The 12,857-nt window shown below is 31.5% G+C and overlaps 1 protein-coding gene across 3 annotated transcripts in view; it reads left to right on the top strand.

Moving 5' to 3' along the window:
- The first annotated feature begins 1,685 nt into the window (after positions 1-1,685).
- The window catches only part of Usf (upstream transcription factor usf), a 15,504-nt gene continuing 4,332 nt past the window's right edge, over positions 1,686-12,857 (top strand). The window contains exons 1-6 of one of the 3 annotated variants that reach the window (XM_088232792.1): positions 1,686-1,822; positions 2,079-2,128; positions 4,483-4,563; positions 9,963-10,112; positions 11,030-11,130; positions 12,428-12,630. In XM_088232792.1, coding sequence (XP_088088918.1) covers positions 1,776-1,822; positions 2,079-2,128; positions 4,483-4,563; positions 9,963-10,112; positions 11,030-11,130; positions 12,428-12,630 — 632 coding nt within the window. In that variant the 5' untranslated portion in view covers positions 1,686-1,775. The remainder of the gene's footprint in view (positions 1,823-2,078; positions 2,129-4,482; positions 4,564-9,962; positions 10,113-11,029; positions 11,131-12,427; positions 12,631-12,857) is intronic. The other 2 variants (XM_088232793.1, XM_088232794.1) reach the window with 2 other exon arrangements.

Below are 12,857 nucleotides of genomic sequence, written 5' to 3'. Positions count from 1 at the left end.
CCTGTTTCCTTCCCTTTTGCAAAAGATCATTATTACCCTTTCATAATATATTTTTGATTTTATAAGATTCACTTACTAGGTTTAGTGGCTATTTTTTACACCTCTGGATAATATTTTAGTATTATTTTTTAAGATTTCAAAAGGGGAAATGAGATTAATAAGTACTGAAGATGGAGAAATTTTTTGAGAAAGTAATAAGGAAGCCTAGTGTATACATAGCTTACAACTACAGATATAACATTGTAAAAACGCACCATATTGGTATTTTACATAGCTTACAACTACAGATATAACATTGTAAAAACGCCCCATATTGGTATTTTAAGGTCATTTGTATAAATGACGGTAATTCTACCTGGGAACATCGAAACTTTTTACTTTAATGTTATTTAAACAAATTTTGCAGTTGAAGTGCAGTGTAAAAACTGAAGTTTAGCATCATTTTAATAAATTGAAAACTAGGAGAAATCGGAATAATCGGCGCGCTGATCTGCATGCAAAAATAGAGTGATGTGGCATATTATCCTCTCAGCCTATCCTTACGGGGAAACGGTGTGATGCTTTGTTTTGTTTTTGCGAACTAGGAAACCTGTATTGGTTTTTTTTTCCCCCATTATTTGTTTTTTAGCAATGCGGAAGTTCAACCCTACGGGAAATTAGATATAAAAATGTTTCCTTACCTGCGGTAAAAATTAGAGCATTAAATTGTGCATCAAAGTTTCTTGAAAATACATGAAAAAAATAACAAAAATAACAAAAATGAACTGCTTTGAATGACGTCACTAGTTCATATGAATTAACCAATGATAAGAAAGTTGTGAAAGATTTCCGGTTTACAGTAAGCCAACAGACCAATCGGCAGAATTGACTGAGAAGAAGCGGAAGAGAACTTGAAACATCACGCGGGGAGGAATTTCAGGAATACAAAACATTGAAAAATCATAGTGCTGATATAACGATACATAAAAATGATTTTTTTATATTTTTCTTAGATTAGATATTGTGGAGAAATGTTTTCTATATTAATTTTAAAAAGGAATTATCAAAAATATGTCACACAAAAAGTGTTTGGCATTGATAGTTGAGACTTTAAGATGCATAATGATGTTTTTTAAACATTTTAACGGTTAGGAACAAAGTTGAAAATTAACAGGAATCGTGACGTATTAGGGGCGTACCCAACGCAATGGCCGTTTTTGTGGGTATTCAAAATTTAAAAATATTTTTATGCCATACTAATTGGTAGCAATTTTTTTTTTACTCTACAGTATTTCATATACTTTAAAAATGTAAAAACGAGATATTTCCCTATTATTCTAAGATAGCAGTCTTATTTTACTCTTTCTTTCTTTTTTTGACGAAGTTAATGTAAATTTTATTAGTTTTCAATGATTTTTCTCATAAATTACTAATTTAAATAATTTGAAGAAATAAATTTTTACTTTATAAAACTGCCCCTCAGAAAAACTACTGATTCAATTTCTTTTTAAAAATATAATATAAAAAAGCAAAACCAAGATTTCTAATGAAAAAATTCAAATATATTATCTTTGCCGCCGTAAACTCCCTGTTCATAAATTTTATTTCTAGAATTAAGTACAGTGCAGAGATACGCAGAATGAGATTTTATTGAACGTCAAATATATGAAGAAAATTATGCCTCGTTGTTAAGTCGTACCGATTTAGCCAGTGGCCATTTGTATTCCGCCGCTCACATGACCTGTTTATTTGTCCCCGTGATCAAATCGTGAAAATTCAAAAATATTTTTGACGGAATGGCAAAAATTGAGATTGATCCATTGGATAATTCTCTAGATAACAGGTAAATTGTTAGAAACCTTCACAATACCATCTAAATAAGCGAATTGATTACATAATCTACATTTTATTAGTAGTGAAGGTCATATCTCTGCGATACTTGGCAATTACGGTCACCGTTTGTTGTCATCAAATTTAAAGTTCACAGGCATAGCAATGGACCTTTGTATTGAAGAGGAAATAATAATAAATCTGTGGTAGATTATACCTTTTTATTTTGTGTTAACTGCAAAAGTGAAATAAATAAATTCCTTTTTTAGTGGTGATGGTGATCACGAGATTTTGGACATGGTAGATGACGGATCATTCGGTAAGTTGCTTCTGATTACCATTAATTTGTTTAATACTATGCCAAATGAATGTGCAATTTGTGCGTATTATTTGTGATAATGCTGCTATCATGGATGTCATTGTTGCATCCTTATTTTCAATATTATTATTTTGTTTATTTATCTTTATTTTTGCTTTATATGTTGTCAATTGGTTTTATTTGTCTTAAGGTGACTTTCTTATGATTGCCTGAATATGAACGATTACATTGAACGCCTTAAATCAAAGTTAAGCAGTATTTGCGTATTAGATAGCTTTTTTTAAAAATATATTATTATATTTTAGAAATTATAATATATTCAACATTAGTTATCTAAACAGTACCTTTGTCATGATCTAAATTATATATGTTTATGGTTGGTTTATGGGAATTGAAGTTCGAAAATAAGAATATCCAGGCTGAAGGCATATAAATATTTGTAATGAAAACTTGTTAGTACAATAATGCATGTGTTTTATACATTCCTCGCTTAATGAAGTCCTCTTGTAAAAGAATTGCGATATTATGTTCATTTTAAAATATCGAAACGAGAGTGAGTGCCGGGAACAGAGTGAGTGGTGCACTAAAATCAACCTTAGCAACCAACTTTAGTCGCAGGAGGTGAAACTAGCAGTTAACAATGGATGGCCCAATTGTATGGAATTTAAAAAACAATAATTAATAAAACGTTGAAGCTAAGAGGAGCATTATTGACAAATTTAAGAAAGGGGTTTTGCGTAATTTTGGATATGTGTAGCAAAAGGGCAGCTATATAATGGCTAAAACGATTAACAATGTGAATATTGATGAATGCATAAAATAAGGAAGATTGAGAAAGACATGGCACGATGAGTCTAAAAAATACTTGAAATTGGCTTGTCAAAAGTTGGACTAATTGGCGTGTGTGTGTTAGAAGATGAAATGAGGCTTGTATGTGAGGCAGAGTGATATGGCCATCGACCAATAAATACATAGACGCGCCCTGAGCCCTCAAAAATGTTGACTCTTAATTGATGCCCGAACGCTCAGTGTTGTCCAACGCGTATTTCGTCGTTTTACGACCGCCAGCCACGTGTTTCGTTTAGAATCGAAACCAAAATGCTTGCTTGTTTCATAAAAGCGGGTAAAAACCTCTCGGAAAAAGATTGTAGAAAGAATTGTGTAACTTTTCATTGGTAAATATTTGTTTATGAGTGATTAACAAAGTTTAAAATAATTCATGTTCAAATGAAAAATGTAATTTTTTGTAAATGTTAAAGTATGCCTAGCGGCGCAACGGTGAAGTTCTTCCAACAGGGATGCACTGATAGAAATATGTTTTGAATTTTTTTATTTATTCATACAAATACATAATATTACAAAAAAATACAATAACAATGTATACCAAACTCTATGAGGCCAGGGACCCTGTGTCGAGTTGGGATACAATATAATGGAAAGTGGAAGCACGTACATAATTAAATAATAGCAAAATTATAAATGAAATATTATTACATAAACATACATATATTTCAAAGGGCATTTGGACAACACGCTTAATATTATATAAATCTATGCAATATCTCGCGGCAGTCTGCAATGGTCTCTTCCCTTAGACAAAATCCAGACTTGTAGACTCCTCCTGAAAATGGCTTTCGTTCTAAAGAACGTAATATGTTCATCCAGGACATTAAACACTCTTGGGGCCACAAAAGAGAAATTCCTCTGAGCAAACGTCGTACGTGTTTTTGGAATAATAATAAATGCGAGTTAATATAATTTTTGCTTTCCCCAAATTTCAGTTAAAAGAAATAAATGACTCAAAATTATAAGGAATTTAAGGAAAGAATCTGACGGGGATCCACCAAAAATGAATGTTGATTTTAAACATTAAAATACAACAATGTTTTAAGTATATCCAAATGCTTGCAGACTGGCTGGATTTTCTCTCTAAGGCGTTGTTCACATTTCAATTTGTTGTAACAGAGAGGGAAAACATTTTTAAAAAGGAAATATGGCTTAAACCAGCCAATGACAGGTCATAAGTCTTGTAAATGCTTAGACTCTCATATTCCCTTCTCAAAAATGTTTTCCCTCTCTGTTGCAACAAATTTAAATTAAAATACAAACTTTTTCATATGCCGAAAATCGGTACCCTATAATTTTTGGTATTATATGCATGCTGGTTGAATGCAGCCCTGATATAAATAAACAGATTCAATAAATATGGGTACATTTTCGTGTCACAACTTTTAAAAATATTTTACTCCATAGGGCGTGTCTATGTATTAATTGGTCGATGAATGAAAAGAAACAGAACTTAAAAATACAAAATAAAAGGGGGGTTAAGTTGATGATTGTCAATTGTTTTCCAGGTAGTGGGGGAGATGACAAGAGTCAATTGGCAAAGTTTATGGGATCAGGTGAAGACGATGTTGCCTATTATAAAAATTCTCGTGAGTTCATGAACCACTTATTCATTTTATTGCTAGCAATCGGTTGCATTTCTATCTAAAAATTCTACAACTTTCTCCTCCGATTGCAATTAACAGGAAGGCAGGAATGCTGCAGTGAGATGTGACGCTATCTGGTTGAGTTTAGATAAACATTGGCCGGTTGATGTTCACGAATATAATATTGGGGGTTTAGGATCACAGGGGGGGGTAACAACAAAAACTCTGAATTTTCTGAGTTCCATAGGATGAACATTCATATATGGGTTTATCACAAAACCATATTTCAGCAGTTACCTCCTTGTGACCCTAAACCCGGAAATATGATTATGGTATCACTGAAACTAAGCTCAACTCACAACACACATTTTTGTAGCTAGTGGGGTACTGTCTAAAACCCCTTAACCCCTGATATGTTCGTGAATATTGACGAGCCAATATTTATCGGAACTCAACTGGGCAGCGTCAAAACACATTATCGCATTCTTTCCGTGCGCCTTGTACGTAGACCCCGTTTATACTTACCGACCCCTACGAATTAGTGTTTTAAAATTGAAAACAATAAAATGCTTGAGTTGAGAGGCATATGAAAGACTTATAAAAATACACATGTGGTGAATAGTTTTCTTTTTAATTTTATATACTTTGATTTGTATTTCAAACATTTAATTGATTCGAAGTACTTATCTTGTTGAACTTTTATAAAATTAATATTTACAACATTATTTTATTTGTCTATTAATATTATTATGCTTACATATAACTTATTTATTTTACAGTTATTTTTGTTATTATTTTAAAGTTTATTTTTTGTTATAAAATTATCAATGTTTCAAAAATCTTTGAAATCCAATCTTGTAAAACTTGTAAGTCCACAATTGGGCAAAAATGATATTTTGTAATTTTCTGGTGGGACTTCAAATAATCTATGTGTGTAAAACTAGTAAATTCCTACAAGGTTCCATTATTTAAAAAAATCTTCACTACCATTCGCTACTGAAGTAAAAAATGATTTTACTCTCCCCTAAACAAAAATAAGTTTGGGACTTACGAACTTTGCAAGTTGGGACGAGAATATATTTGATTTGTGTATTTGAATAAATTTATATTTCCTTCTTTGAATTTTTGTAATGTTAAAACTTAATTTGAAAGTTATCAAAATATTATATTGGTATGTTTTTATAGCTTTTAAAATAGTTTCCATAAAAAAATACGATGTTTAATTGTCAGTGTGGTTTTCTTTTTCAAATTCACAATGAGGAAGTTCAGGTCTTCGGGAAATTGGATATAAAAAATGATTTTTGCACGCGGTAAAAATCGGAGCATTTTTGTAAGGTGAAGTTTCGCAAAGATGTATGAAGAATTTATAAAAATGAACTACGTCACAAGTTCTTGTGAATCAATCAATCAATTACAGCATTGCTATGGTATCGGTTTCGGGGTGGCCATTTTTTTCAACGTTTAGTATATTTTGACACTACAGGGCCCTACTTTTAAATGTCAGCACAATTCGCCAACGACAACTCTCGAGGCCACGGGTGGAGTAATTCCAAAATTCCAAAACTTTAAAAAATCATAGCGATGGTAATACAAATAAAGTTTAAATAAGTTTTTTTGGGTTAGTTTGACAGTCTATTAACAAATAATAAAAAAAACACTGAACTTCCTCATTAGTATGATTGAATAATTAACACAACTTAGCAACTGGCTTTACATATCTTATTTTTGTTCTATCCTTCTTCAATTTCTACTTCTTTTATTGCTTGGATCTATTTAAAAGTTATCTCATGTTTCTATAAGAAACAATGTGTTATTTTATTGATTGTGTCCACGGAAAAGAAAAAGGTCGATAAAATAATTGACAGAAATCTGTATCAAATGATTTCTTAAACCAGTGTTTTTCAACCTTTGAATACGCGACGAGATTGTAACTATTATTAATTGAGAAGTCAAGTGCGGGGCGGGAGCGGGTGCAGCGGGCTGTCAACAGTTTGATCTGTAAGAATATTCAGAGCAAGGAAAGCTTTGAAATTATTAGTGCCATTCACACCCAACCTACATATGTGAACTAACATTCTCTTTAATGGTGGACGTAAAAACTTAAAAGAGAAATAGACTGTACTTTTCTGATTTGTGTCGTAAGGCTGTAGTCTGGTAAAACAAATGGAAATCATACGATTTTGACATTTTATTTTAAAACAAATGTTTTTTTTTAATCGCGCAATAATAAAAAAATAAAAAAAACAAATTAAATTAAAACTATTTTTTAAAGTTATTTCTGTTAAAAAATATACTTAAAAGTTTTATGTAACTAAAATAAAATTACTTTTAGAACGGCAGATTACGCCATTTCAAATTTAGACTAAACTTAGGTATCTGGGATCTCAATAAAGACTAAATATTGAACTAAAATTTGTTTTAATAATTTGTAGATAATAAATTGAACATAAATGTGGCCGAAGTCAAATTTTAATTTTTTGATTTTGAAAAGATTTACAAGCATTTTAAATCACATAAATTTTTGTGACATTTTCTTTTATTGAAACCTTTTTTTTATAGAATTGTATTCTCTTTTTTTTTTTAAATAAGATAATTCTGGTTGTAATATTTAATTTATAACAACATTTTATTTACGTTTTTATGACCTTCAGACCTGCCCTTATCGTTTTCCGCAACCCCCCTGGGGGTCACGACCCGCAGGTTGAAAAACACGGACTTAAGAATAGCACAAAACCAAGCGTACGCAATGCGGATACACTTTTTTCTTCTAAATATCACCTCAGACCTTTTCCTTTTTAGAGGTTTGTTGTCATAGTATAATTAAATCCACTGTAAAATCAATAAATTAAAAGTAATTTTTCTCATTGATAAATGAAAAATTCCAAAACAGACACTTGCAATGGAGAATCTAGAATAAACATAGCTTTTCAATAACTATTCAATACTTATTTGGCTTTAAATAATGCTCTCTTTGCAGTTGGTTTATTTAAATAGTGTGGCAACAATATTATATTGTTACGATGCAAAACCTCCAACAAATCTGAAAAAGTAAAATGTTTTTAGGGCATCTATAATATGAAATAGATGAAGTGATTAATTATTTATATAGTTTAATAACATTTAAAAGCAATAACTGTTTTGCCAATGTTTTGGAAGTTTAAACATCGTAATGTCAATAGATTTTGGGTGTTGTAGAATTGCATGTTTGTAAACATTTTAAAATGCTGTTTTGTCAGTTATGTCTGAGACTACACAATGGTGGACCATAGTGGATAAAAATGCAGTAAATTTAAAATTATGAATTTTTGTAACTGTGAATGTTAGGAAAATTTATATTAACTTAATAATGTGCTATCTCAAAATAAATGTTGATTTATTTTAACTTTGATAAATTGCACCGTAATTCTGTGCAGTTATGATTTCAATTAATCTCTCGTAAGATTGCATTCAGGAAACCTTTTGATAATAATAGCTGCCCTATTCTATAGTTGATTATGCTAACATAATGAATTATTGTGTACCTACATAATATGTACAATCTATGTCTGGGAAGAGAGATAAGAAATGCAAAAATTCTTAGGTCAATATTTCATGTAGTGTATAATACATGTTATTTGTTCTGTTGTTCACTAACTTAAAATAAAAATATATTTTTGTTTTTATCGGCACCTAAATCATTATGTATCAACACAAGGCACTTAATCGGGAACTAATTGCTGCATTGTAAATCCAATCTTGAGTAACTTCAGCTATTATAGGCTTCAAATATTTGGTATATGAATTTGAGACTTATGGAGTTGGCATTTAAATTTTTAAGTTTTTGAAGCTGAGAAGTAAAATAGACTTATTATTAACAAAATGTGGTTGAAAAATTACAAAAATACATACATATTTATGATGTTATAATTGGAGCCAGAACTCTAACAACAGTCCATTTGCTCTATATCCCCAAGAAGTGTTTTAATGGGGCTCTTATCTGTTACGTAAACTGATCATAATTTACTTTGATTGTAATCGAGGAACTAGAATCCCAACTGCCCATGAGATCTGTAACTATAAGATATGTAGGAATGTTCTGTACAGCACCGTTGAGGTGATTTTAATAAAAATGATGTTATGTAAATCATCCAAACTAATTGTTATGTATTATAGCAACACTGAGTAGGTACTTGTCTGGATAAATATGATCTGTGCATAAGTGTAAAGTCAAAGTGTTTTTACAACAATAATAAAGAGTACTTGATAATGACCCAACATGGGATAACTTAGTGTATCATTAATTATTCAAACATTACACTAATAATAATAAAGCAATTGAAAAAAATCCTTAACACGTTTGCGGTTATGCTAGCTATAGCCGTCAAAAACGTGTCTCATTTGAGAAATTACAGCTATAGTCTTCAAAATCGTAACCCTCATTTAGGAAAGACGGCCATAGCCGTCAGTCCAAAAGACATTGTTAGTGAAAAGATGGCTATAGCCTTTGTGAAACTGAAATGATTATATGGTAGGAGTAGATATTGTTTCCCTATAAAAAAACAACAAAACAATAAGTCAGCAACAAAAGTGTTCCAGTATGTTATTTAAATAAGATTTACTTTAAACCATTAACTACGGTCCAATCGGAAATGAAATATTAAAGGATATGAAAAGTTGTGATATCAGCCATGTTTAGGTCAAAGACTTAATTAACCCACAATTCTGGAAAAAGCGATTTCTTTATTTTAAATGTGTTTTAAACCGATTAGGAACTTCAGCCCTTCGGGAAATTGGATACAATATTTTTTTTCTTGCGCGCGGTAGCAAAGTTTCCTGCAAATATACAAAAAAATAATAAAAAATATTTAAATGAAAACGGACTACTTTGAATGACGTCACTGGTTCATATGAATCAACCTAAGATATGAGAGCTATGGAAGATTTCCGGTTTGTTTGCCATGGATGGACCAATGGGAAGAACTGATTGAGAATAAGCGGAAAAGAACCTCAGACGTGGAGTTATTTCAGAAATACAAAAAATATATAAAAATTAAAAAAAAACAAATTGGCTTAGTTTAATAGTCTATTAACAAATAAAAAAAACAAATAAAAATCACTGAACTTCCTAATGCATAGGTCTTATACATATTCTGGAAAAATAATTTAAGCCCAAAGACCTAGACAATTGGTTTAAAACATATTTGAAATAGTAAAACCGATGTTTTCAGAATTGTCATTTTAATGCCTTCGACCTAATCAGGGTCGATATGTGTTCATATGATCCTTTAAGAAAAAAATGTCTACTGAGTGGATCCCATGAGAAATAAGTGTCCCTGAATGTGTTAAAAGTAGTTTTTTCTACAAAGATCCAATATTTTTTTATTTTTATGAGCAGTAAAATATAAATTAATAAATTGATTTAGCTGGTGGTACAGTGACATACCATCTTGTCCACGTAGCGGGGGAGGATGGCGGAGGGGTGTCGACTCCGACGCAACATTACACGACATCGGGAGTATCTGATGGAGGCAATCCTCAGTCTCTCCATACCGTGCTTGCCAATACTGTCAATGGTAAGTCTCAAGCTAATTTATTTTGTCTAGTCTAAACAGCAAAAGAGATTTGATTTCTTCATGAAATATGTTTTGGTGTTTAATCTTATTATATTTACGTTATTAATGTGTTTATGTTTATACATTTTTATTGTGGAAGAGGTCCCAAAGAGCTAGAACACAGCGTATTTTTAAACAAGATATTATCAACAATGTTTTGAGTACGTCCAAATATTTGCAGACAGGCTGGATTTCCTCCCTAGGGAGTTATTCAGATATAAATTTGTTGCAACAGAGAATAAGGCCATGTAAATGCCTAGACTTCCATATTCCCTTCTCAAAAGTATTTTCCCTCTCTGTTTGAATTAACTAACTTGTTAAAGAAGAATTTTGTCAACCTCGTGGTGTAATGGTCAGCGCGTTTTCCGGCTTTTTGTAGATCTCCTCGCCATAAACACAGTGTGCGATGAAGATGGATTGGCATGGGTTAGCTCGAAGTCCTATATGTTGATCATGTTTATGAATATATCATTCCCTTTCCGCACCCAATGGTGCATAGGGCACTGCATTGCACCAATCGCAGCGTACCTTGATCTTTTTTGTTACTTGTAGGTAAGATAATCAGTAATATTAATATTTCACATCAACCATGTCGGGAATCGGACCCGAGACCTCCTGCACGGTAGGCAAACGCGCTGACCCTTACACCACGAGGCCGACAACAAAACTACATATTGTATACCATTATTTTACTGCCCTTGTTTGTCTTTGCTACATAGTTTTATGTTTTTATTGTTCAGTTTCTTGTACATATATTTCTTCGTATAACTCTTGTAATTGGCTTAGGCCGTATATATAATTAATAAATTAATAAAAATGATTAATTAATTAGCGATCAAATATACATTTTATTATAATAATGATTTTTATGATTATAGGACAATTATATGTAATTGGGAATCCTGAGGTGTTTGGAGGTACAGGTACCAAATCAGCTATACCTAGAGAAGCGCATGTCAAAGGACCGAGTATGAAAAAGGTTAGCCGTGTAATTATTTTTAGTTTTAATTTCCCAACAACAATACACCAAAATTTGTGAATACTGATGTATGTTTTTAAACAAGAGATACACCATCATTAAAAATATGTTAAAATTCTGTCAACCATTATACACAGTAGTTTGTGATTTTCATGACATTTTGATTAGAAAAATACTAAGAATAGGAAAAGATAATTGTATCTCATGTCAATATTTTTGTGTTTAAGCATTTCAAACCAGCTCTAACCACATTTTTTTGATCAAGGAATATTTAGTTAATAAAATAAATCATCTCTTTAGTCAACCATAAAATGCAATATCAAAAACATGATAAAAAATATTTATATTGTTCTATTTGATAATTTTTATTATCAGAATGTCTGAAAATGAAAATTTAACTATCTTATAAAATAACATAAAGCCTTCAACAAAAAAGCAGTATTTTTTCCCCTTTGATTTTTTTATTCCTGAATTCAGTACCTTTACCATATATTTTTTTAAAAAAGAAATATTTCCGTTCTTATGATTTACCCTAATGTGCATTTCAATTTTGGGGGGCCATTTTCAACGAGTTTTAAATAACTCACTATAAGAAAATGGAAATCAAATTCGAACCTTGGACCTTTGATCTGCGAGTCTGCGACACTAAGCACGGAACCACAGTCCAGTTTTCTTTGCTTTAAACATTGATTGTCATAAATATATTTTCCCTCAAATTATTTAGCTGCATGTGTGATATAATTGCTAAGCACAGAGATTACAATAATTAAATGTGATTTTTTTTGTTGTCATGTAAAAAAACAACATACTGGTCTCCCATTTTAGATGGTTTTAAAATAACCTAGTGCAATTTTTTTGTTTTGAACATTAATTTAATAATATGTAATAGAAATACTAGGTGTGTGTATTTATTTTTGAACTTTTCAACACCCCTTGCATGTACATACTTACTATTCAGAAGGCGTAGAGAGGCATGCGGAAGTTTCTGGATATCTCGTGTGATGGAAACAGTGTTTTACCAAATGTGCATAATATGAAAACGGGTATCTCTATTAACAGAGAGTGTTGGCGAATAATCTTTGCTACAATTTTTTTAAGTAATCTTAAAAGAATAATTAAGATACAACTAATAATAATATAAACATTTTGATATCCTGAATTGATCTTTATATGAGGAAATCTATCTACCATTATTCTTTAAGTTGCTATTTTTACACAGTATTTCATGGAACGTATCCCCCGTATAAAACAGGAGTCCAGTGAATTATTTCAACATTTTTCTTTTGACAATGTTCAGCGCGATGACCGACGACGGATGACACACAACGAAGTAGAGAGGCGACGAAGAGACAAGATTAACAACTGGATAGTAAAGTTGGACAAGCTGATGCCACCAACTTTGGACACGGGAGAGAAGTGTAATGGGGAGATGCAGAGCAAGGGAGGAATACTGGCTAAGGCGTGCGACTACATTGCCGAACTAAAGGACAACGAGACCAGGTCTGCAAACATCTGTTTCATTAGGGTGTATTCCTCGGCTGCCTCAAAGTCTAGTGCATTTCACAACCTTTTATCTACCACAGCAACTCAATGTTTTCTTAAACTTTTTGTGATTTGAAATAAGCACATTTTTATTTTACACATCTACATAATAGAAATGTTTGTATTTCATAATTATACCCAATAAGAGATCACAAAAAATTCAATCTATGACATGGTTCAGGTGC

The sequence above is a fragment of the Micrasema longulum genome, unplaced genomic scaffold, assembly GCF_059751315.1.
Source record: "Micrasema longulum isolate JH-2025_06_02 unplaced genomic scaffold, ASM5975131v1 h1tg001021l, whole genome shotgun sequence".
NCBI classification, from domain to species: Eukaryota; Metazoa; Arthropoda; class Insecta; order Trichoptera; family Brachycentridae; genus Micrasema; species Micrasema longulum.
The sequence above is the reverse complement of the archived record's forward strand: the minus strand, read 5'-3'. Positions and strand labels throughout refer to the sequence as shown.